Source organism: Palaemon carinicauda, chromosome 35 (genome assembly GCF_036898095.1).
Source record: "Palaemon carinicauda isolate YSFRI2023 chromosome 35, ASM3689809v2, whole genome shotgun sequence".
Taxonomy (NCBI): Eukaryota; Metazoa; Arthropoda; class Malacostraca; order Decapoda; family Palaemonidae; genus Palaemon; species Palaemon carinicauda.
Window position 1 is genome coordinate 12,972,711 of NC_090759.1, and position 25,822 is coordinate 12,998,532.

Below are 25,822 nucleotides of genomic sequence, written 5' to 3' on the forward strand. Positions count from 1 at the left end.
ACATCATGGGATAACATTAGCTGGGTAAATGTTAACGTGGGTGCTTCTATTATCATAAAAAGTCTCATTCCAAAAACTTTTTAAGATAATAGTAGGTTATTTCTATTCAGTGACTAGGACAATCTTGTTTTAAAAAAAATTTGTCCTTTTATGAAGAAAATTTTCAATCTTAGCCTACGGAATATAGATCAAATCTTAATTTAGTAATCAAGCATCTGGAATTAGATCTATCCATTTTCATGTATTATATACATGTTGATTTTAGTATTCAAAGGCTTCCTGGGGATTACAGGCAGGGTTCCTAATGTGCTATGTAGGATTAGAATTCCAAATTGTCCTCTGGCCAAAAATGCAATGTCACGTCTAGTTTAAAGTTTGGTCAGAGGAACCCACAAAGAATTAGATCCAAATCTTATAAAAGCCTTGATATTACGATATCAAGAGTAAACCTAAATTTCCCAATTTCTTCGGGAATGTTTTCTTGGAAATAATTTTAATAGCAGTTCAGTACTGCACAATGTTGGTGTTTGCTGTACATTATCTTGAAGGATCTTAATATTCTTATCGAGATTGCTGGTCTCTAGGAACTATAGCGGCTGCTGGCGATGTAGTCTTATAGGCTAACTGGTTTGAGTTTGATTAATTTGTAATTTACTTATTTTCACAGTATTTAGCATGTAGAAAAACAATTTGGGACTAGTGTATTTCAAGATGGGTTGTTTCCATTAATATAGTTCGGTTATGTCTAGAAATTTAGTTATTTTATACAACATCGTAGTTCTATTATTAACGTATCTCTTTCCTTCACTGGTGTCCCACCTCCAGCAGTGTGTGGGAGTCAGCAGTATGAACATCGGGGAGGTTCATGGACTTTTAGCAACAGATTTCTTTTATTTCTATACTAGCTTGATATTCATGTACATGCCCACACTCCCACCCACTGACTTGTGATGTCAAGGAATAGGGAATACTTTTGACTTGAAAACTGAAATAACAAAAACCCTTGGTACATCGCTTCTTGCCATTAACTGCTAATAAGTCTCATTACTTTACTTGGGGCATGTCTTAAAAAAAATAAATACATAGAATGAAAAAAAATGGGGATGCTTTTTGGGGGGGAAATTTTAGGGGTAAATGACAATAAACTGAATTTTTGGAGTAGCTAAATGAGTGAGTATAGAAATTAGAAATTATATTGCTAAAATTCCAATTTTTCTCAAAAGTCATTCCAGAACTTGAAGAATATTCATTGTAAATTAATAACAGCCATTCCTCTTGTTGCATTTTTTGATTGGTTCCAAGACTTCTAACTCTAAATAAATTTACCTTTCATAAATATACTTTTTTAAATAAACCCTTGTAAGCAACCCAGTATGGTCTCTTCTTACTGTACAGTAAATCATAATTTTTATCACTGTGTTTTTCATAGATTTTTACATTTAATTATTAATTTATTAAAAAAAAACAAAATGCCAGATATTTCCTGACATACAAATAATGATCATGAGCATATTTGTGCATGTAATTTTTTTTATATTCATGCTCTACCTGGGAAATATTATGTAGTAAAACATATAAGAAATATGCATAAAATGTGTGGGTAAAATGTTAATTAGTACTCCTGGCTATACTGTATTTAGCAAGGCTTATATTCTCGGGAACTTTAATTTCTTTGAATCTGCTGTTAGTTTCTACTTCATTATAAGATTTTAAAATTATTTATTTTCTTTTCTTTACCAGGTATTCCATGTCCACTGCCACATTCCAACTCTAACTCAGTTCCCAACCGAAAACGAAAAGTGGCAGTGTATGCTATGTACAGATATGGACAGTTTACAGTTTTTAGAACCTAGTGATAAAGGGAAAAGAAAAATGGGCTTGGCATCGCGTGATATAAAAATAGCCCAGCGAATATTGCTGGAATTATATTGTAACTACGAAGCATCACAACCATTCAGGGAACTTGTTGACAGGGAGGTAAGTGGTGTTTTACACCTATCAATAACTTTAAGGCAACTTACAGGTGTCCCAAGACTTGAATTTTCTTGAGCACTTTAAGCATAAACTGTCATAGTGTTAGGTTTACATGCTTTCTCCGTGTCTTTCTTACTGGTCTTCTAGTTAGAGTTAAGAATATTAACTCAATTACCTTACTGAACTTTAAATTCTAACTTGTCTTCATCCTGCTGCTTACATTACCCCTAGTCTTACTGACTGCACCATTTTCCTTTGCCCAACCCATCTTGGTTCTTTGATACTGGAGTTTAATTTTCATCCATAAGCCCATACATCTCTTGAGCACCTTCCTCATTTATAATATGGTCTTAATGATGCAATTTTGGTATAAACCATAATATGTTCTTGTGTTTTGTTCCAACACCGACTTACCACGGACCATTGTTTAGGAGAACCTGGGCTAGCTAGTCCCCACGACTAAGAATTTGCCCCACCATCAGGTCTAATCCTCCTAATCCCCCCCTCCACGTGCGCGACACTGGCCTCGCTTATTTTCCCAGAATGCACTAAGAAGACGACTCGGGTCAACGGCCATTCTACTGGTCGTTGACATGTGAGGTCAACTTGCCAGCTTCTCTTGCGACCGTTTTCCCTTTTGTTAGAGCCTGTGTTACTTCGTGTTCCCTTGCGTGTTCGCTAAGTATGGAATCTGCAGGTGTTGAGGGGAAGTTGGGTGCAGCCCTCCTTTCACACGTGGAGGTTGATCCTCACATTGAGTACGTCATCGGTGTCGTGTTTGTTCCCCGAGTGATATGTGTGAGATATTCTGTGGCCCAAGATGGCCACTAAGAAACAAAAGAAGTTGAAGAGGTAGAGATTGCTCTCGAGGAAGAGTAGTGGATCTCACCCTTCTTCGGCATGTTTGACAGTACCCAGTGTTTCGGGGACTTCTTTGTCTCCAGTGATGACTACAGTGGCAAAGGAGGTCTCTAATGGTACTGGATCGAGACCCCCTCACAGACGTAGCGGAGGTGATAAGGGCAGGTTGGCCAACCAATCTTCTACCCACTGACTGCGGGTGCGGCCTCCGCTCAGCCGCTGGTAGACGTGCCCCCATCCGCTCACAGTATGGGGGTCCCAGCTTCCGCTCACTGGCTTCTAGGAGCCGATGTCTCAATGTGTGTTCAAGGGGCCCGTCCCACATGGAAGGGAGTGGGAAGAATAAGAAGGACAGTTCTTCTTCCAAGAGAAGTTGTTCCTCCTAGTGTTCTGAATCTTGCCCTATCCCCGCTCAGAGCGGGGACCGAGGTGAGTTATTGCTGGTCTTAGTCCGTTACTGAGACCGTTGTCCCTTTTATTCCAATACCAATCATCCCAGATGTTCCGGTGCAGGAGGACGTGCTTTGGAACGAATAGCTTCAAACTGATTCATTAATGAAGCTGAAAATAATTAAGAAATAATTATAATTTTAAATATTAAACTTAGCCGGTGAATGTATAATAGCTGACGTCTCCGACGGCTCGACAGATTCCAAAAACTCGCGAGCGATCGCCATGAAGGTTGCGGGTGTGCCCACCAGCGCCGACTATCGGCCAGATACCGCATATACTTGTAAATGGCTCCAGTTCTTCTCTGTCGGTTTCATCGACAAGTCGATTCCACTCGCTTTATGACCTCGAGTTTTCTACCGAATTGGTGAAGTACTTGGTTTTGGTTTTTTTTTGCTTTCGCCGTGTTGGATTATTCAATACTATCTTCAAAAGAAATGCTTTTGAAAGGAGAGTAAAAGTGTTTTGCCCTTGCTTTTTTATCTCTAGTTTTTCCATAGAGTAAAGATGGCCGACCCTTCCCTCAGTGTACGGAAGTGTGTTTTAGGCTTTTAGTAATTATTTTATCACGTTATAAATTATTGTTGATAATTATAGATTTTCCTCTATATATTTTATATCTCACCCGCCTTTATTAGGCCTCTTCGATTAGCTTTCCATTTATACTAAACATCAAGATAAATTTTATGTTTTGTTTATATGCGGCCTTTACCTATTCCTCCCCTAGTCCGAGATGTAGGCGGTCCTAACTTGGAAACCGAAGTTAAACAACGTTGAGCCCATTCAACTTTTATTTTCGTTAAGTTTAAATCATTTGCTCTGTAAGAGTTATGAAATGAATATTTTTTAGAAAATATTTTAAGAAAGATATTCTTTGAATAGTCTTCGTGCTGTTTTTTCAAAGATGAACTAACGTTTGGTTTATTTATGCTACGCAGTTTGCGCTCTATCGTTACGATAGAGAAAGAGAGAATCACGGTTTCACTTTGCAGAAAGAGTAAATCGATTTTGACGTTTTGTTCATTCTTCTTTCAAACTGAAGTGTTTTAAATACTAATTTAAAGGAACTTGTTAATTTTCAATTTCTTAGTCCTTTCAGTTTTTTTCCTTTGGTCAAATAACCTGTTTATTGACGAAGGGTGAGTGGGCAATTCTCTTGTGTGTGACAAGAGAGAGAGAGAAAGAGAGAACGTTCCGATCTTTATTCTCGTCCCAAGTAAGGAGTTTGGGAGCGAGTAACGTTGTTCTCGATTCAGTTTTTTACTCTCGTCCCAAGTCTCTGTACGGGGAGAAAGGATAAAACGTTTTTAGTTTTTATTCTCGTCCCAAGGCACTGTACGGTGAGAGATTGAAAACGTAGTCTTTAGTGAACTAGAGTTTAGTCTCCTCCCCAGTCACTGATCCTTTTTAACTTTATATATTTCCGTTTTATTCGATCTATATGTATATTTTTATTTTTCATTTTTGCATGTGTGTTTCATTTTGTACTAATGTGCTTACATTATACGACTCATTTCGCAATTATAACCTTTTGATGTAAGGGAGAATTGCGTGCTTCAGGTAGATATCAGTTTTATTCATGCCTAATGTGAAATTATTGAAAAATACGATATCAATGAAGTGAGTGCTAGAAAACATGTGCTGTGTTGCGGAGGGTTCGTTTGTTCGTGCTTGTCACTTGCCTAGTCCGAGACCTCTTTCAGGCTCCCATGCACCAGGGAGAAGGAATGTCGTAGGACCTAAGGGAGTGAGGAGTGTAAACCAACGAACAGACATTCCCTCAAAGGTATCAGACGTTGCTCGGCAAGCACGTCCTTGCCATAAGACAGGAGAGACGAAGTTTCTCCTCGTCATCCGAAGACTTTTCGCAAAAGAAACCTTGGCGCAAGGTTTCTAGACCCTTTAAGCGAAAGTCAGTCCCTTCAGGACAGGTCCAGCGTCCTGGCTGTAGCCATGGGAACAGCTCTGACCCTTTGCAGTCGTCGGAAGACTGTTCGCCTATTAAACGCAAGTGTAACACGGGGTCCGAGGGTCGCGGTAAAGGCAATGTTTTGCCAACACAGACGTTACCGTCGTCTCGGCCCGTTCCGACTCCCGTTGATCCTAAATGGGTTGTCCTGCAGGACATGCAGACTAAGCTTGCCTCCCTTATGGAGAAGTATGACGTTGAGCAGGTTCACGATGAACCTTCGCTTTCGAGTCGCCGTTACGCTGAACGAGACTCTGGCCGTCAGCCGCCCAAACGAGCATTTACTCGTCCTTTTGACGTTATGAAACGTGATGTCGGTAGTTTGTCACGTCAGTCACATGACTTGGATCCTCACTCGCTGCAGTCCCGTGTTGACTTTCAGCCGCTGCCGCAGCCTCGTGTTGACGTTCAGCCGCTGCCGCAGTCTCGTGTTGACGTTCAGGACGTTCGCCAACCAGCTCAGTTGCCTTGTTTTGACGTTGAGCGTCAAGCACCGCAGTCAAGGGTTGTTTTGACTGCTCAGTCTAGGCAGTCAAGGCAGTCTCGACTTGACGTCGAGCGTCCATCAACTCCTGTTGTTGTTGCTGGTCAGTCCTTTCAGCAGCGACATGACGTCGCTTCCTTGACTGCTACTGCTGCTCCTTTGCGTGTGGACTTTGCCTGTCAAGCATTGCCACCGCGGCAGGTCTCTCCTTTTCATGAGACTCGGCAATTGTCGGACGAGGTTCCTTCAGATGAGGAAGTTGCTGATCCCCCTCCTACTGATATTCCTTTGGGGACTTTGTCAGACGGAGAGGAGCATAAAGCTGCTCAGCCCTCTATGGACTTTAAAAAAATCATGCTGATTTTTAAGGATCTTTGTCCGGACCATTTTGTAACTGCTGCTCCTCGTTCGCCTTCGTCAGAGTTTACATTAGGCCTAGCTACTTCGAAGCCGTTGTTTTCTAAGCTAGTGCTCTCTCGCTCTTCTAAGAGAGCTTTACGTTTGCTAGGCGACTGGTTGATCACCAGGAGGAGTTTGGGGGAGACAGCCTTTGCTTTCCCTCCTTTTAAACTGGCTTATAGAGCGAGCGTCTGGTATGACACGGGAGAAGTTCTCGGCTTGGGAGTTCCTGCCTCTGCCCAGGGAGACTTCTCAAGCCTCATAGACTCTCCCCGTCGCCTGGCCATGAGACGCTCCAAGATTTTATGGTCGGCTTCAGAGCTAGACCGTCTCTGTTAGGAGTTTTTCGAGCGTTTGAAGTTTTGCTGTACAATTATGTCATGCATGAACAAGGCTATCAGGGATGGCTCCAATGATCTGACAGCCACGTTCTCTGCAGGAACAAGGCTATCAGGGATGGCTCCAATGATCTGGCAGCCACGTTCACTGCAGGAGTACTTAAGATGTAAGTGCGCTCAATGTGTTCATTGTCAAGACAAACTTCACGATGAAGACTACCAAATCTGTCTTGGCAGCATTAAGGGAAGGCGACTGGATGGTCTCTCTCGACCTTCAGGATGCATACATCCACATCCCGATTCATCCAAACTTTCAACAACATCTGAGGTTTGTGGACGGGAAAGTAATGTACCAATGTCGAGCACTGTACTTCGACCTCATTCCTGCTCCTCTTGTTTTTACAAGGCCCTTGCAAAATGTAGCAAGTTTTCTACATTTTTTGAGGATTCAGAGCCTCCCTTTATTTTGACGACTGGCTAATCAGGGCGTCGTCATTATATCGCTGTCTGGAGAGCCTCTAATGGACATTAGACCTAACCAAGGAGCTAGGTCTCATAGTGAACGTAGAGAAGTCGTAACTTACAGTACCCCATCCCAGACTATTCTTTATTTGGGAATGGAGATACAGTGTGATTTTTCGGGCCTTTTCGTCTCCTGCAAGAATGGAACAAGCTCTGTTAAAAGTCCTTCACTTGCAAGAGAAAAACAGTTGCTCTGTAAGAGTTTGAACTAGCCTCGTGGGAACTCTTTCATCGCTGGAGTAGTTTATCTCTCTGGGGAGACTCAACCTATGCCCTCTCCAATTTCACCTAAACCATTGGAACAAGGAGAAGGGCTTAGAGAGTATCTCTTTCCCAATCTCCAACTCAGTCTAGACATGTCTGACTTGGTGGGACAGCGACATCAGACTTCGAGAAGGTCTTTCTCTTGCGATCAAGAACCCAAACCATGTGTTGTTTTCAGATGCATCGGATTTGGGTTAGGGAGCTCCACTGGACAGTCTGGAATGCTCGGGTCTTTGATCCACGGATCAGAAGGAACTCCATTTAAGGCAAGTAACATCTCTCCTTTGCCGAGATTTGTGCAAGGAAAATGAATGTCTTGGCGGACGGCCTCAGCAGAAGAGGACAAGTCATCTCCATGGAGTGGACGTTGCATAAGACTGTGTGCGAGAAGCTATGGATGACATGGGGTCAACCCACCATAGATCTTTTTGCGACTTCTCTGACAAAGAGGCTCTCGACTTACTGCTTTCCAGTTCCAGATCCAGAGGCAGCCCACATAGACGCTTTCCTGCTGGACTGGTCTCACCTGGACGTTTATGCCTTTCCACCTTTCAAGATCCTAAACAAGGTGCTGCAGAAGTTCACCTCTCACGAAGGGACCAGGTTGACATTGGTTGCTCCACTGTGGCCCGCGAGAGAGTGGTTCACAGAGGCACTTCAATGGCTGGTAGACGTTCCAAGGAGTCTACCTTTAAGGATGGATCTCTTACGGCAGCCCCACGTAAGGAGTCTTCATCAAAGCCTCCCCGCGCTTCGTCTGACTGCCTTCAGACTATCGAAAGACTCTCAAGAGCTCGAGGATTTTCGAAGGAGGCAGCCAGAGCGATTGCGAGAGCTAGGAGAGCATCTACCATCAAGGTCTACCAGTCGAAGTGGGAAGTCTTTAGAGACTGGTGCAAGTCATCATCCATTTCCTCTTCCAGTACCTCTGTAGCCCAAATTGCAGACTTTCTCCTGCATCTGAGAAATGTTCGCTCCCTCTCTGCTCCCACTATTAAGGGCTACAGGAGCATGTTGGCTTCTGTGTTCAGACATAGAGGCTTAGATCTGTCCAATAATAAAGATCTCCAAGATCTCCTTAAGTCCTTCGAGACCTCTAAGGAGCGTCGTATGGCAACTCCTGGATGGAACTTAGACGTGGTCCTAAGGTTCCTAATGTCCGACAGGTTTGAGCCATTACATTCAGCCTCCCTGAAGGATCTCACCCTCAAGACGCTTTTCTTAGTGTGCTTGGCTTCGGCTAAAAGGGTCAGTGAGATCCATGCCTTTAGTAAAAACATCGGCTTTTCTACAGATAAAGCCTCATGTTCGCTTCAGCTTGGTTTCTTGGCCAAAAATGAACTGCCTTCTCGTCCTTGGCCTAAATCTTTTGATATACCTTGCCTATCAGAGATCGTAGGCAACGAGCTTGAAAGAGTACTGTGCCCAGTTAGAGCTCTTAAGTTTTATTTAGCTCGTACCAGATCCTTACGAGGTGGATCTGAGGCCTTATGGTGCTCAGTTAAGAAGCCCTCATTGCCTATGTCTATAAATGCTTTATCGTATTTTATTAGATTTTTAATCCGAGAGGCTCATTCTCACTTAAGTGAAAAAGATCGTTGCTTGCTTAAGGTCAAGACGCACGAAGTAAGAGCGATAGCAACTTCCGTGGCCTTTAAGCAAAACAGATCTCTGCGAAGTATTATGGACGCGACCTTTTGGAGGAGCAAGTCGGTGTTCGCTTCATTTTACTTAAAAGATGTCCAGACTCTTTATGAGGACTGCTACACACTGGGTCCATTCGTTGCAGCGAGTGCAGTAGTGGGTGAGGGTTCTACCACTACATTCCCTTAATTCCAATATCCTTTTAATCTTCTCTTGAAATGTTTTTAATCTTGTTTTGGGTTGTACGGAAGGCTGAGAAGCCTTTCGCATCCTTTTTGATTTGGCGGGTGGCCAAATGTCATTTCTTGAGAGCGCCCAGATTAAGGGTTTTGATGAGGTCCTGTTGTATGGGTGGTCGCCCTGGATGCAACAGCTCCTGGGAGTCTTTCAGCATCCTGAGAGGATGGCTGGGCTTCGTGAGGAAAGCGGACTAATAAGGCAGAGTAATCGTCAGAGTCAGCCTCCTTACCAGGTACCTATATTTATTTGGGTTTTGTTATGATATAACTGTCAAAAACTCTAAGCATATACGCCTTTATTGTATTAATACTGGTCTCTACCCACCACCATGGGTGTGAATCAGCTATTATATATTCACCGGCTAAGTTTAATATTTAAAAATGATATTTTGATTATAAAATAAATTTTTGAATATACTTACCCGGTGAATATATAAATTAAAGGCCCTCCCTTCCTCCCCGATAGAGACCTAGGGGACTGAGAAGAACTGGAGCTGTTTACAAGTATATGCGGTATCTGGCCGATAGTCGGCGCTGGTGGGCACACCCGCAACCTTCATGGCGATCGCTCGCGAGTTTTTGGAATCTGTCGAGCCGTCGGAGACGTCAGCTATTATATATTCACCGGGTAAGTATATTCAGAAATTTATTTTATAATCAAAATATCATTTTTATTGTATACTGTACCATGAAATGTTGTAGAAACATTCACACATCTTTTATGGCTTTCATTGTTTATGATTAGTCTTGGATTAAGATTTTCATCATTTGAGTCTCATATACGTGCGCTTGTGGAAGTATGTTTGACATGCTTACATGTAGGTTTGTACATATGTATGCATGTATCTGTGCGTGTGTTGATTTTGATATTGATATTTTTCTTTTTCATTTGCTTTTGTATATGTAAATTATATATATATATATATATATATATATATATATATATATATATATATATATATATACTATGTATGTACATATGTAGGTATGTATGTATAGGTTTAATGTACGTTTGTGTCCATATAAAGTAAATCTATATGCTTGACTTACGCAATAGTACGTCAAGTTTGTCTTATAGTAAACCTTATATTTGTGATGTAAGCCTCAACTGCCTTTCATTTTGCCTCAAGTTTGACTTATATGGATCAATGTCATGTGGGTAGTGACTGTGGTTTTATAACAAGATTTTGACGATGGCGCAATCTGCTTTGGTAGAAGTGAAATTTTACCATGAGACGGAGATGATGGTCGGGTTCGGACACCTGCTCCAGGGCAGCACTCCTAGCACAGGTGGTCCCCGGCCTCTGTTAGCAGCACGGGTCAGCCACCAGCCATATTGGTCTGCCCAGGTTGACCGGCAAACTGTGGCACAGCCTGGGCCCCCACGTTACTTCCCACTGGCCATGGGGGAGGCCCCTCTCAGCTTCTGGGAGCCGCTCCCCCACCTCATCACGGGATGGCAGCACCAGCTCCCGTTCAGTTGCTACCAAGCTCTGATCTCTCCTCGTGGGAGCAAAATATCTGGTCGGGTAACACCAGGGGGATCCCTTCCACCCCCTCACCAGGGTCTTCCATGCCAGATGTAGAGGGGTTGTTGAGGGAGGTGATGGCTCAGTTCGGGCACCTGCTCCAGGGCAGCACTCACTGTTTAGAGAGTGGTCCCCCGCCGCGGCTAGCGGCGCCACACGTTGACCACACGGCCCAGGTTCCTGCCGCTCAGGCGTCGCCATCTTTTTTTGCCCAGCCTGGCCAGTTCCCCGCCGCCCAACTTGACTAACAGGCCTCAGCCCATGTTAGGCCACCGTCTTTCTATCTGCTGCTGGTAGACATTCCCTCACGTGCTCACGATGTGGCGGCTCCCAGGCGCCGATCTCCCCTCACGGGCTCTTGCTCCAGGACAGAGCCCCCTGCTCTGGCGTGGGTTCCCCGCAGCGGTCAGCGGTGTCACAGGTCGTCCGTGCTGCCCAGGCTTCAGCCTCTTTGGCATCGCCATCTACCTTGGGCTGCCCAGCCTGGCCGATGAACCTCTGCTCAGGCTGGGTCGCCATTTTTCTATCCGCAGATCACATGTGTGGTCTCCTTCCAGCCTCTGGTATACGCTTCTCTCTCCCCACGTGATGGAGGCGCCGATCTCTTCTTGTGGGTGTAAGAGACCTGGTTAGGTGTCCCCAAATCCGTGTTCAGGTCCCTACTGAGAGACCCTTTCCCGACATGAGGAGCTGTGGACGTTGCTCCCCTGTCTCTTGGGAGATGTACTCTACTGTACTGCCGATGCCGCCCCATTCTCCCTCCCTACTGCCTCGGCTGGAGCACGCCGAGACGGAACAGAGGACTGAGAGAGGAATCACCGCTCCTTCAGCGGTTCCGTGTCTTCCGGCCCTGCACAAGATGTAAAGTGTAGCCGGGCAGAAGGAAACTGGCTTACAGCCCCTTCTGCTGGAGGGGTTGAACTCAGGGACCGTCATTCCCTGGCCAGTGGGATGGACTTCCGAGCGGCTGTCATTCCCTGGCCAGTGGGATGGACTTCTGAGCGGCCATCATTCCCTGGCCAGTGGGATGGACTTCCGAGCTGCAGGCCCGTGACCGGAGAGTGGGCTCCTGTTTTTGAGGTTGGGTAGAGGGACCGTCCACACCAGGGACGGAGTAGGCGGAGAGACTTCTGCCTTTCATAGGGTCCTCAGCTTCATTCGGAGGATTAACGACCAGAGCCTTCCCAATGAGGGAGAGGGTCATGAAGTTGGAAGAAGTAGCTCGACCTCTCTGAAGGAATGGCAGAGGCTAGTGGGACACCTTGTATCCCTGGAGAAGCAAGTCCCCAGAGGGAGACTGGTACTGCGGCCGGCTCAGTGGGACCTGAAAGGAAACCAGGCCCTTTTGTCGAGACACCCATTGGTGAGATACCCCATCCCGAGTCAACCAGGGAGGTTTCCCAGTTGTGGTTAGATCCGAGGAACACCTTAGTACAGGTCTCCCTGCTGGATCCTCCTCTAGAAGTCCTCTTCTTCACTGAGGCATCCGATGAGGGATGGGGACCACATCTGCCAGACCAAGCGGCCGCAGGACTTTGGTCTCTGGAGGAAAAGGCCTTCCACTTAAATGAGCTGGAACTTCTGGCTGTTCAAAGAGCCCTCTTCGAGTTAGGAAGCTCGTTAGTTGAGAGGAAAGTGGCCTTGATGAGCGACAATGCCATCGTCGTCGCCTACGTCAGGAGGCAGTGTTGTCTTCGGTCCCGTCGTATTCACCACCTGATGGCGGAGATCCTCTCCTGCGTCGAGGACAATGCCATCCCCCTGACGGCCAGGTACATTCCGGGGAATAGGAATGTGGTTGCTGGCGGTCTCAGCAGGTGGGGACAAGTGCTGACTGCCGAATGGTCTCTACATCCGGTGGTGGCAAAAACAGTGTTGGAAAGATGGGGTTCTCCCTGTCTGGGCCTCTTCGTACCAAGGCTAAAACATGAAGTTCCCTGTCTTCTGCTCCCCAGTGCCAAACCCGATAGCAACGAAGGAGGACGTGTCCTAGCACCCGTGGGACGGGCTAGATGTGTACGCTTTTCCCCCCTTCAGCCTTCTACATCAGACCATCAACCGATTTCGAAGGGCAAGGCAAGCAAAGATGACATTGGTAGCTCCGTTGTGGCCCGAAAAAGAAGGCTTTCCTGATCTGGAATTGGCGGTGGAGCCGTCATTGCCTCTGCCTCTGCGGCATGACCTCTTAAGGAAGCCACACTTCTGGAGGTTCCAAGATGGTCTCCCAAACCTCCCCCTTCATGCATGGAGACTATTCAGCACCTTAGAAGGGAGGGTTACTCCAGAAGATTGACGGCACAGATGACGGGTAACCTTAGGGAGTCTTCGCGGGCCATATACCAAGCGAAGTGGGCTACCTTTGGTAAGTAGTGTGCCAAGGAGGGCACCAAGCTGCTCAACACCTCAATCCCCATCATCGCAGATTTCCTGGTCCACCTACACCTCGACCAAGGCATGTCAGTACCGGCAGTGATGGGTTTTCAAGCGGCCCTCTAGGATCCTCCAAGCGGCTTGCGAGGCTTATTAAAGGCTTCGAGCAGTCATGTCTGCCCTGAGTTCTCCAGACCCCCCGCGTGGGACATCATCAAGGTCCTCAACGCCCTTGAAGCCCCTGAGGCAGATCACGGATGGTGTTCCTCCTCGCCCTGGCCTCATCCAAGCAAGTACGCAAGCTCCACAGTCTCTCAGCAGATGTCTCACTCTTACAGCTGAAAGAAGTTAGTATTCAAGTTCGTCCTCTCCTTTATAGCTAAAACACAGAACCCGGCGGTTGCAAACCCCCCGTTCGAGGAGTTCTCCATCCCCGCCATCCTCAGGACAAATGACCCAGAGGACTTGTTATTGTGCCAGGTGAGAGCAATGCGTAAATACCTCTCTAGTCCCTCCAACCTCCGTCCAACCATTAGGAACCTGTTCGTGAGTAGAGGGAAGGTGACAAAGGTGACCTCTAAAAACATGATCTCCTTCTGGCTAAGAAAGACGATCCATAGGGCGTACTCGGCTAAGGGTGAATCCTCGCCCGGATCCGCTAAGCCACACAACATCTGTGGCATTGGCACCCCATTGTCCTTCGAATAGAGCATGGCAGTCGGCCAGGTATCGAAAGCAGGCGTATATAGGAGACAATCGACCCTTACGGCACACTGTCTCTTGGAATGTTCCCTCAGGTCTCAGGAGGGGTTCAAAGTCAGACTGGTTGTGGTCGCACAACAGATGATCTAATGGTGACCTGCACGTCACACTCCATACAGAGCGGTGAGGGGTAGAGCGTCTTGAATCCCTATCCCTTCTTACCTGATATCCATCCTGGAAGGAAGACGACGTTGTCTTGGTGATTGTTCCTCGGACTGATTTTGTTATGTGGTTTATCTTGATTATGATTCATTTTCCTGACAGGCCTTAACCCTCTTCACGACCCTCTTGGCATCTCTCCTACCGGGGTCTCTTTTTATCCGCCTCCTAATTCTGTTCCCTAAACAGTGGTCTGTGGTAGGTCCATGTTGGAACAAATGACAATTTCTAACATACTTACCACGGGCCACTGTTACTGCTCTCCCATCATTCCCCTCAGTAAACCCTCCCGGTAAAAGTCTATTCCGGGATGAGGAATAGAATGACCTGAGAAGGGTCGCCTGAGGCTCCTTTTACTGCTTTCTGGGAAAACAAGTGAAGCCAGGATCGCACACCTGGAGAGGGGGATTAGGTCTGCTGGGGGGTAAAATTCCTGGTTGCGAGGGCTAGTTAGCCAAGGTCATCCTAAGCAGTGGTCCTGGGTAAGTAAGGAAAAATACAGTTTTCTTAGAAAGTCATATTTACAAAATCTAGTTTTATTGTAAGTGCCTAGTGTTTACAGTGTAGATAAGTATTGTACAGATATTATAGCTTTTTACTCTTATTACCGCTAGTAGGATGTCCAGAAAAGGTTTAATAAACAATTTAGACAAAGGAATACAGCTAAGTTTAACTAGTGGAATACTCATAATTACTGGGAGTTAAGCAATAGTATTTCTTATCATACAGACTGTGACTGAACAAGTATAAGCAGTAATCTGAAATAGTTTGATAAAGGAGTTAGTTTTTGGCATGCCTTGGGAGATGAAAATCTTCAAGTGTGTGATATAACTTTCCGATAAAGTAAGTTCACTATATTTAGATATACTCTTAAAAATTAATTGTGAAATGTGCATTATTTAGTAGTTACCTTGAATTTCTTGAAAGTAGCTCGGTGATGTTTGTAAATGGATGTGAATTAAAGTTTTTGCAATCCTATGACTTGAATGCATAAACCACCCTGGAAGTATTGTCTTTGTAGTACTTTGTAAGTCAACTAATTTCTTTTTTTTTTTCGATTCTTTTACAGCTTGTCGAGTATTATGAAGTGATCAAGAATCCTATGGCACTAGAAATTGTTAAAAAGAAGTTAGTCCCTGACAGCAGTGAACATTATGACTCCTTGGAAGAGTTTGTTCGAGATATCCGTCTTATCTTCAAAAATTGTTATGAATTCAATCCAGTAAGTGTTCGTACCTTCCTGTAAATACCATATTTTCCATGTCATAAGATGCACCTTATATTTAACTGGGCAAATTTTAGAAAAAATATAATAGAGGATTTCACAACCTATCGTAGCAGCAATTCCTGGTTGGCCATTCTGCTGTGTGATTTTCCGTCTACCACAGTAAATTTTTACTTTTTGGGTATATCAAGAAATGCATTAGGTAAATATTAATTAGCTGAGCACCTGTTATCCCAATTTTATTACATATTCATAGAAGAAAACAACAAACCAGTCATAGTTCCTCTGATGCGTAGCAATTTTTTCAAATGTTTGTTCACGTGAAAGCAGTGTTGCTATATGTTCCTGATCAAATTTTGGTAAAGAAGTATAATTCCAGTAAAATTTCAAAAATTCCTCATCTACACAATTTCTTACAAAATTCATCTTTGATCAAATAAATATTCTCTAGAAATTTCACTAGGTGGAATATTTTTTCTGCTGTTTGTGTGACTCTTGGTCCAATTAGTTTACAGATAACTTGGTAACACTGCACTCAAGCTGCAGCGAGATGTATTTTCAAGGTCACATTCAACAACTATCTATTATTTTGGAACTCAGACAACAAAGTCATTATCAAAATATTGCTTTATTACAAAGTATTAGCAAAATATAAAAAATTGATAAATACAATACTGTATAAACAACTAATACATCCTGGCATAGTCTGCTAGGATGCCATTAGTTGGCATGTTATTGTGTAAGTGGCATTGGTGAGGCATCAGCTGATTACCAAAACAAACAAAATAACGGAGTGCAATATCAAAGTAAATTTATTTATTACATATGGATGGTAATTGTATTCTTATATTTTATGTATGGTGATTCTGAGTGCTTGTATTTCATTATAGGTTATTTGAAGTTTTCAAACTCACCTATACAACTTTTCCTAGTGTTAAAAGACATGATGATTTTGGGGGCATTTTTCAGGACAAAAAGGTGCATCTTATGGGATGGGAAATACAGGCTTCGTTGACAAATGAAAGGATGCATGTTGAGTATGAGATTTGGCACTTTTTTCAACACATTAACTTTTATAACATTTGCTGTAACTGCCTTTTTAATGTTAACCATCAACAAACACTAGACAAAACCCGATAGGAAATATTGCAGTACTGTAGATACAAATCTCTTGCAAAAAAGTGCCATTGTTTATTTTATCTAGTCAAGCATTTAGGTGATGTAACATATGATGTGTATAATATTTTTTGTTGAAACTGTCTGGTCCCTAGCCTTTTTAACCTTCTAGGTGGTAGTGCCATCCGAATTTTCATAATATGGTTCTAGTACACTTGAGACAAGGTCTGGTGCAGTTGAAAGTTTGCTTTTTAGAATGTTTGGTGCTTTGTATACTGTATGAAATTAATCTTGATAATCTAGGTATGCCTGGTATGCATACCAATTCTTCCAAAATTAGGTTTTGCAATGCTTTGCCAGAAAACTCTTCTTTACAGTGTTCACCCCGAGGTTTCTGACAAACACTGTAAAATCTAATTTTGGAAGGGTCTAAGGATATACCTTAGAATAATACCAGAAAGCAAAAGCACATTGGTAAACCCCAAACATGTAAAAACTAAACGTTCAACTAATCAGGGTCTTGTTTTGACGAACGAGAACCAAAGTGAGAAACATCAGGTGAGGCTACCACCTAGAAACTATCCTGAGATACTAAGGGATTAGTATTAGTAGTAAGACCTTTTTTTATTTGTATGGTATTACATAGAAGGGCTTTAAGAAATATATAGGAAATTGATATTGCGTAGATTCTTTGTTCAGAAATAATGGAACTTGCACATGTTGAATAATGAATTTTAATTAAAAGTATTGCTTATCACAGGGATGCAGTTATCAGAACAGAACAGATAAAAAATTCTTTATTCTGAGATTGAACTGAATATTGTTTATTACTATGTGGATACAAACTTCTGAGTCATTTAAATGGGTTACTCATAAAGTTGATTTTCTATGACGAGACAATATAAAAGAAAAATGGGATTCAGTTGTAACTAATAGGTTACTTAGCAACTCCACTGCTGAGCAGCATTACATGCTGTGATGGAAGATCGACTTTAATCCTGGTCGTCGTCATCCTTTTAAAGGTCTCCTCTCTGCCTCTCTACGATCACGACTAAACTTCACCACACTGAATTACTCTTACAGTGCTTTGTGCTTTATTTTCACTTTTGCTTATTATGCTTTATGTCATGCAGACCTGCCCCGGCTGTGATGGTCACCCTTGTGACACCTTCATGAGTCCGGTTAAGGTCGATCTACATCTTTACCCTTCGTGCCGTGGCAAACGTTGTTCTGAGTATAGTCGGAAGTGGCTGTCCTCTCATTGGAAGAGATATCTTTACTGTTGAAAGAGATAAATTTAAAGGGATCATTCCCCTTCATCTTCTTCTGGTGACAGTAAGAAACTGAAGCTCTTTCCTTCGACAACCGATATCCCCACCCTGCTCCTTTGTTTCTTGAGCCCTCTGAAGCTCCATTTACGAAGGATAACAACCATGATTTAATTATTGATGATAATTTTGTGAATGTGTTATCAGCTAGCCATGTAACGAGTGATCACAAGTCACTACTAGACTGATCCCTTGGCTACGGCCCCCGCATTTCCAGTGCCCAATTCAATCTCTGTGTCCTTGGTCCCAGATTATTATGATTTGCATAGATCTCCCTCGCCCCTCTCTAGTATGCTGAGTGGTGAGCCATTTGCTTTGTACACCTAGGGGTCCAAGGGACTGCACTCCTCCTACAAGTTCTCAGAATTCTCCATCACCTCATGTTGACATTGTTCGGGCCGCTTCAGAAGTGTCCACAACCATGACTGCAGCTTGACCTATTTGTCCGAGTATTGTTTCTTCCCCTTCCAAGTAGTCATACCTCTCTTCACGAAAGAATCAGTTTACGAAATTTTCACTCTGTGAAACGAGATGCTAAGATTTATTTGACTCACATTGCGAAAAATGTTTCATGATAAGAAAAGAGATTTGCCAGGCCAGGCCGAGAATAAATTATTCAACCATTGAAAATTGGTTTACACAATGGAAAATGTATCTCTATAGTAAGGGTAACTATATTTTTGGGTTCAAGCCATGTCGTCCTGATGGAAGGTTCCTATAAGTAGCTTCCTAAGGGATATTTGACTACAGTGATATTCCCAGAGAATTTACATTTAGGTCTCCAGAATTCTAACTCCTGGCGTGAATATCCTTAAAATTTCCCTTAAGGATATCGCATAAATCAGGGGACGTATATCTTGATACGACACATAGCAATCTTCACCCCCGAATAGTGTTTTCGCCTCTTGGGGGAAGAGTGGTAAATAGAAGGGGAGCCGCTATCAAGGTTACCCTTCCTCCCGTACTACTATAGAGTATCTAGATGGCGCCGTATCCTTTCGCCAGCTTCTTTCACCTCTGGAAAGTTGAGTATTGATTCTTTACAGTGTATAATTTTTAGCTCCTGCTTCACAGTGAAATTAGAGTAATTTATTTGTGTTAAGAACCTAGGCCTGTCACCGGGGGCGCCATGGGCGCTATCGTTCGTTATGCATGTGTTATTTAATTAGCAGAACGACTTCCCGGTTGTAATAGCATTATTAATTTATGAAAGCTATTTAGGCACAATTATACTAGTAAAGATATTTATTTTATGTTTAATTTGATTTTCCTTTTTGTTGATCATATACGTTAGAGTTTCGTCGATTTAGGTAACCGAGAACTCGTCTTGCCTAGGCTACCTAGCCTAGGCGATGTAGTATACTTTCAGACATTATCCCCGTTTACCCTCGTGTATCGTTTTATTGATTCAACGGGAGATAGTACATCTCCTAGAATTGTATAACTCGATACTTGTCTCCTGTTGAGATTTAAGGCTAATCCCTCTTTCCCTCTGAGTGCCGCTGCAGGCGGCAACCCTTTCTGGTCTTGCCATAGAGTAGTTCACTCCGGCTTGCCTAGGTTAGGGTTTTCTGTCTCCCAGCCTTGGTTTTCGACAGAACCTCAGAATAGTCACTCCCCTGCCGGTGGCAGAGCTACAGGGTGAGTAGTCACTCCCCTGTCGGCTTATAGCCGCCGGCATAGGAGGCTAAGCCTCCCTAGGCCGCACCTGAAGTAGTGGTATGATGCCCCCACCTTCTCCCCTGCGGTCTAGAAGACTAGTCCTGTGTTGGCAGACTCTAGGCTGAAGAGTAGACATTCTTCTGCTGCCTAGAACGGCGCCAACACTGAAACGATGTTTCTCCTGAGTTGAGAGGCGGCAGCAATCCTGCCGCTGCCTCCTAACACCATTACGGCAGACCCTAGGCTGAAGAGTAGATATTCTTCTGCCGCCTAGGATGGCGCAGATATCGAAACAGAGTTTCTTCCTTGTGTGGTAAGGGTGGCAACCTTGCCGCCGCCTTCCACACTTTATACAGGACCCTTTTCCCTACCCCCTCTGTCCTTTGGCAATGACTTAGCCATCGCATTCCTTGTGGCCGTTGTCCTGCAGTCTCACCGCTTGCCGGGTGGGTTGCGGGGCCGGCCGGGCTCCTACATAAGCAGCTGTTTAGTCACTCAGTCTTTCCCTTGTGGATATAAGGATCCGGGAAGGTTGCGCTGGCTATGGCGGCTGCTGGTGGGAGACTCCTCTACCGCTGAAGGTTCTTCAGTCCTCCCTTGGACTGCCATCCACAGTCCTGTAACCGGCAATGCCGACAACGGACCTTTTGGCTGGATGGAAGCCTGAATGATGCATTCTCCCCTTCCATTTGAACCTTCTTTCTGGAGGAAGGCAGTAAGATTATATACTTACATCCTTATTCAGTGTAAACATACATTGTAATAAGGCAGCCCTTCACTCCATGCTTTTTCTCTCTCTGTCGGCTAGTGCCGCCAGGTAGTATGACGGCTGGGCCGGTGCCGCTAGGTACTAGCCCTGCCGGCTGAACTACAGTATATGCTTATACAGTAGCCAGTATATTTGCAGCATAGTATATACTGCAGATAGAAAACTATTGTATACAGGTAGTCGCCGACTTACGACCGAGATAGGGACCGAGAGATGAGTCGTAAGTCGAGTTCGCCGTATGTCGAACTAGAAAAGTGAAGTTTCCGTAGATTTATTTTGATACGTTGTGATTCGGCAATCATCTGGATCCTATTTTGTCAATATTTTCTTACTGTCTATCATTATTCCATTTTCTTGTTTCATAGGATATCATATGCTCTATAAATGCATTTTTGTATTCTATTTATCAATTTTGGAAGCATTTTACAATCGAGTACTGAAAATTTTGTTTACCTTTGGTTATGATCAGCTGATCTGAAAATGCCGCTACCTACCGTATCAAAATATGGCGTACATACGTATGGCATATTTTTTTATCATTTCTTAACTTATTAGAAATATCTTCATGATGAATATTACATCAGTGCCAATATGTTACAGGAAATAAGTTTCTATACAGTTCGTCTAATCATTAGGTATAATGCGAAATCGTTGTAGCTCTTTCTGTGTGTGTGTGTGCTCGCTCTTGCAATCGCATACGGGTAGTTCATTTTTAAAGCTTCATACAGTATTCTAGTTCAATATTAAGCCTTTATATTTCATTAGACATTACTGTGTTTAATTGTGGTTTATTAAAGCACGTTTATATTTTATTTTTCAATTTCTTGAGCATATCAATAATCAACAAATACTTTTGATATACTTTCAGTTGGCATCAGCTGATCTCAAGGTCACGCTGCCGTATTACTATTATGAGCACATATATATAGTGCGAATAACACTGATTTATCTAATTTTCTTGACATTCGAAATTTCTTCATAATGCATATTACATCAGCGCCAATATGTTATAGGGTATCACATTTTCCATACAGTTCGTTTATAGACCTTATTATTAGTTGTAAAAGGAATACGCTCTCTCTCTCTCTCTTTCTCTCTCTCTCTCTCTTTCTCTCTCTCTCTCTCTCTCTCTCTCTCTCTCTCTCTCTCTCTCTCTCTCTCTCTCTCTCTCTCTCTCTCTCTCTGTATTTTGTTTTTAATTCAGTTGTATCTTCATATTTTTTTTTTTTTTAAATTATTAAAAAATTCTATATATCATTATTCAAGGTTTTGATTATGGGAATAGTAACGCATCGGAAGGAAATCACTTGATTTGCCTCTCGCCTTCCGCCAGAAATATGACGTCATCAGACTTTTTTTCTTAAATTTACGGTAAGTTGTACTAATCTTATAACTAATGATACAGACCACTAAAACACTTGATATCGTTACTGGGTGTTTCGATGATGGGAATGCTGAAATAAGATTACTTGGTAACAATGAAAGAAAATCATTCGGTTTGTTAGCGCGCTTCCGCCAGATACATGACGTCACAAGACACGTGACGTACAGTAAACTCTACGAAGAATGACTTGCTGCAAAATATGTAAATTCATTTTCTTTGTTTCTCGCAAGAAATGAAAAGAAAATACTAACTTAACAAACAAAAGTATTTTATTTTTATAATGTAAAAGGAAATATATTATTTTCAAGAAAATATTTGCCCTCTTAGTATATTTTCTTTAGATAAACATCGATCCATTATCAGATATTGAAAAAGTAGCGTACAGTTAAATTTACGCTACATAGTACTCATGACAACCGATACAGACCCTCAAAATACTTTGTATCGTTATTTAATATTTCGATAATGGAAATACTAATATTAATCGTTAGCCTATTGGAAGGAAATCACTGTATTGCCCGGACGCTTTCCGCCGGTGACGTGACGTCACCAGACATAATATGAACTCGACAGATATTAAAACTTTTCTTAATGTATTTTTAACTGAAAATAAATACTGAATATTAACAATAAAAGAAAATAATAATTTACCAAGATAAATCAGTTTATATGTATACAAGAAAATAGATTATTTTCAAGGAAATATTCGTCCTATTTCCGATAAACTTGTGACGTCATCATCCTGAAAAAATGGTCGTAAAGTCGAATAGTCATATGTCGCATAGGTTGTAAGTCGAGCAATACCTGTATATTATACAGTGGTTTTTTCCAACATATTTTGTGTGTCCTTGCAGTCTTTTGCTGAGGCCAATCCGATATTGAAAGAATAGAGTTCTTTCAATACTCTGATTAGAAATCAGGTTACAATTTACCCTACAATATTAAATATTTTAGAAGGGTCAGTGGTAGTACACTCTTCTATCCCTAGAGTTTAGAACCCTACTCTTTGAGTTTCCCTGATCTGGAAACTCTATAGTCTTAATATTGGAAGGGAAGATCACAGCAATTGGCTGGGTGGGATACACAAGTATGTGTCTTTTCTAATTTCTAGTCCAACCAGGGACATGCCGGCCGGACTATGCCGCCAGGTGCTAGTTATGCTGGCAACACACCAGCTGAACTACAGTACTGTATATGTTTACACAGTAGCCAGTATATTTGCAATATAGTATATACTGCAAACAGAAAACTATAGTATTATTATACAGTAGTTAAATTTCTAACATAACTTGTGTACCCTTATATAGTCTTTTGCTGAGACCAACCCTATATTGAAAGAATAGAATTCCTTCAATACTCTGATTAGAAATCAGTTTTTACTTACCCCACTATATTAAATAATTAGAAGGGTCAGTGGCAGTGTACACTTTCTATCCCTAGGGGTTAGAACCCTTCCCTTTCGAGTTGCCCTGATAAAGGAAACTCTTTATCTTTAATATTGGGGGCAGGTTTCAGCAATCGGCTGGGAGGGATACACAAGTATGTGTCTTTCCCTATTTCTTTCTAGCTTACTATCATAAGCTATAATGATCAAAATATGAATAATTGCATATCTGTTTATCTTTTGAGATAAACAATCTTATACTCATCTTATTTTCCTTTCTTTACAGGAGGAACCCCAGATGAAATGCGATGCGATCTTTTGTAATCATAGGAGTAAGTACTTTTACGGTCATAAAGCGTGCAGGTCTCATGCCCCCTGTACCATTATTACTGAATTCCTGCAATATTGGGACCCCCAAGTCTGCAATATATGCCGGACCTTGGTGACCGAAGGTTTTGACGACCCCAAGTCAATGGAGTCGAGGGATGCGGCACGTGAAATGCTGCGCAAGTGGGTAAGAGGGTTCCAGAAGAACTCTCTGGGACCATACCTACTTAATGATAGGATGCATAGCTTACTGTTCCCAAAAGCGGGTAGTGAAATGGTTGTGCCCCAAGTACGACTCTCATCTCACTGCATCCGGATTGCCATCGGGACGGATGTCAGGGAGGTGTTGCAAAGTTTGGACATCCACCAGGAGGTAAGATGTTGGAAGTGTCTATGGACACTGAAAAGGATCTATTAAAGGATCATCCCGAGGAGGAATCTACTCTACCTCTGGAAGAAGTTGATGATGTCGAGTCGGAGTTCCTTCCGTCTGTGCTGGTACAGGAGCCGTTACCCTCGACGTCTTCACCTTCTACCCCTCCATTGGACAACATGAGCCAGGCACTGGCCCATCCTACGGATTTAATGGAGAACATTCGCAAACGAGGCGAAACAAGGGAATCGAAATTCAAAAGAGATCTCCATGGAACTCCATTTATCGCTTCCCGAGGGTCATACAAGCGACCCAGATGCCAAGACCTCCCGACCTGCTCCAAAACCAATCCCTGGAGGTATGCGGAGCTTATGTCGATTTCGAACCGCAAACTACATCTCAAAGAAGATGGGAGCTGTCCCCTTAGACGACATCCAGTTTGGCCAAGCCTTAACGCTTACCCTGATTTCTTCATCCGACTGAAGCATGAACCAATGTCAAAAGAGGAGACGGAACCAAAGGAGGTCATGGTTTTCGACCACAATAAGGCACAGGCTCCCTTGTCAAGTAGCCTGAGAAAGGTGGGCTATTCGGTGTCGAAAGTGTCCGCTTTGAGCAAGAAACACTCTACCTTTCTTACTCCTGCTTCAATAGCATTTAAATCTGTTGCCAAGGCAATGGAGGCAGGCAAACCATGCCCTGCACTAGAGGAGTGCAGGCCTCTGTCGTTAGCCTTGCCCACGCAGGAGAAGGAATTAAAGGAAGTCCACCCAACCTTCTCAGTAGGGAAACAACGCGTACATCACTGGACGACAGTTTAGCAAGAATCTCCCTAAACTTTCTGACTTTTGTGCAAGGAACAAGAGACGAAGGAGAGACTTGCGGCTTCTTTATCCCTACAAAACTGCATAGAGATGTGTGCAGGCCAACAAAGTACCCCAGGCATGCTTATGGTCCTGGCCAAAATGCATATGGCCACCTTAGTAAAGGACCTGTATGCTTTCATGAAAGCTAGGAGATCTTGTAGAGAGTTCGTGTTCGCTGCTGCAACAGTGAAATATGAACCCAGGAAGCTGATATCTTCTAACATCTGGGTTAAAGACCTCTTCCCGAACGAAGTAGTCAAAGAAGTAGTCGAGAAAGCCATCATGGAGAATAGGAACCTTCTCCAGAAGTGGGGCATCTCTTCAAAGAGGAAGTCTTCCCCGGATGTGGGTCCCCAACCTAAAAGGAAGACAAAGAAGTCTAGACTTTTCCCTCGGCCTGCTCAACAACATCCCACAGTTACTTCGACCGCGTTGCCCCAGGTAGGCGGTTGAGGAGGTAAACCCTCCGATCAGTCGAAGCAAGGAGACGCTTCCGGTAGGAGGGAGGCTCCAACAAGTTCAGGATCATAGGACCTTCGATCCTTGGGCCCAGGGCCCAATCAAGATTGGACTAGGATGGAAACGGAACAAGTCTCCACCATCGTTTCCTCAACTCTTCCAACACTCCAACCCCGTATTAGAAGAATATACCCTATAGCCCTTGAGCATACAGGTTATAAGGAAAGCAAAGTCCTTCAAATTCCAGGGAAGGCTGTTTTGTGTTCCCAAGAAGGACTCAGAAAAACTCAGAGTCATTCTGGACTTGACGCCACTCAACAAGTTCATAAAAAACAGCAAGTTCAGGATGTTAATCCTTCAACACATAAGGACCCTGTTACAAAAAGGGGCGTTCACAGTCTCGATGGACCTGACAGATGCCTATTGGCACCTTCTAGTCAGTCGCCCCCTCTCCTCCTACCTAGGATTCATGTTACAGAAGATAAAGTATGTTCTAAGAGCCATACTCTTCGGACTAAACGTAGTCCCAAGTATCTTCATGAAACTTGCAGACGCAGTCGTGCAACAACTACGTCTAGAAACTGCTCAGGTAGCAGAGTACCTGGACGAGTGGCTGGTGCGGGCAACATCCAAAACGGCTGATCTGCAAGCATCCAAAGAAGCAACCCAGTTCCTGGAACATCTGGGATGCAAAATCAACTTCAAGAAGTCTCGACTCTCTCCAGCTCAAGGGTTTCAATGGCTGAAAAACCATTGAAACCTGAGGTCACATTGTCTCTCCATTCCCTCAGGGAAGAGGATGGAGATCGCAGGGTCTGTCAAGAGACTACTGTAATTCAACAGGATTTCAAGACGCCAACAGGAAAGAGTACTGGGCTCTCTCCAGTTCGCAGCAGTAACAAACCCAGTGCTAAGAGCACAGCTGAAAGATGCATCAGGGGTCTGGAGAAGATACGCATCAAACG

General features: G+C 43.4%; 1 protein-coding gene across 5 annotated transcripts in view; it reads left to right on the plus strand.

Annotated features, from left to right (window-relative positions):
- The window catches only part of LOC137627624 (E3 ubiquitin-protein ligase TRIM33-like), a 139,475-nt gene that overhangs the window by 99,969 nt on the left and 13,684 nt on the right, over positions 1-25,822 (plus strand). For all 5 annotated transcript variants that reach the window (XM_068358721.1, XM_068358722.1, XM_068358723.1 and 2 more), the window contains 2 exons: positions 1,741-1,977; positions 15,034-15,186. In XM_068358721.1, coding sequence (XP_068214822.1) covers positions 1,741-1,977; positions 15,034-15,186 — 390 coding nt within the window. The remainder of the gene's footprint in view (positions 1-1,740; positions 1,978-15,033; positions 15,187-25,822) is intronic.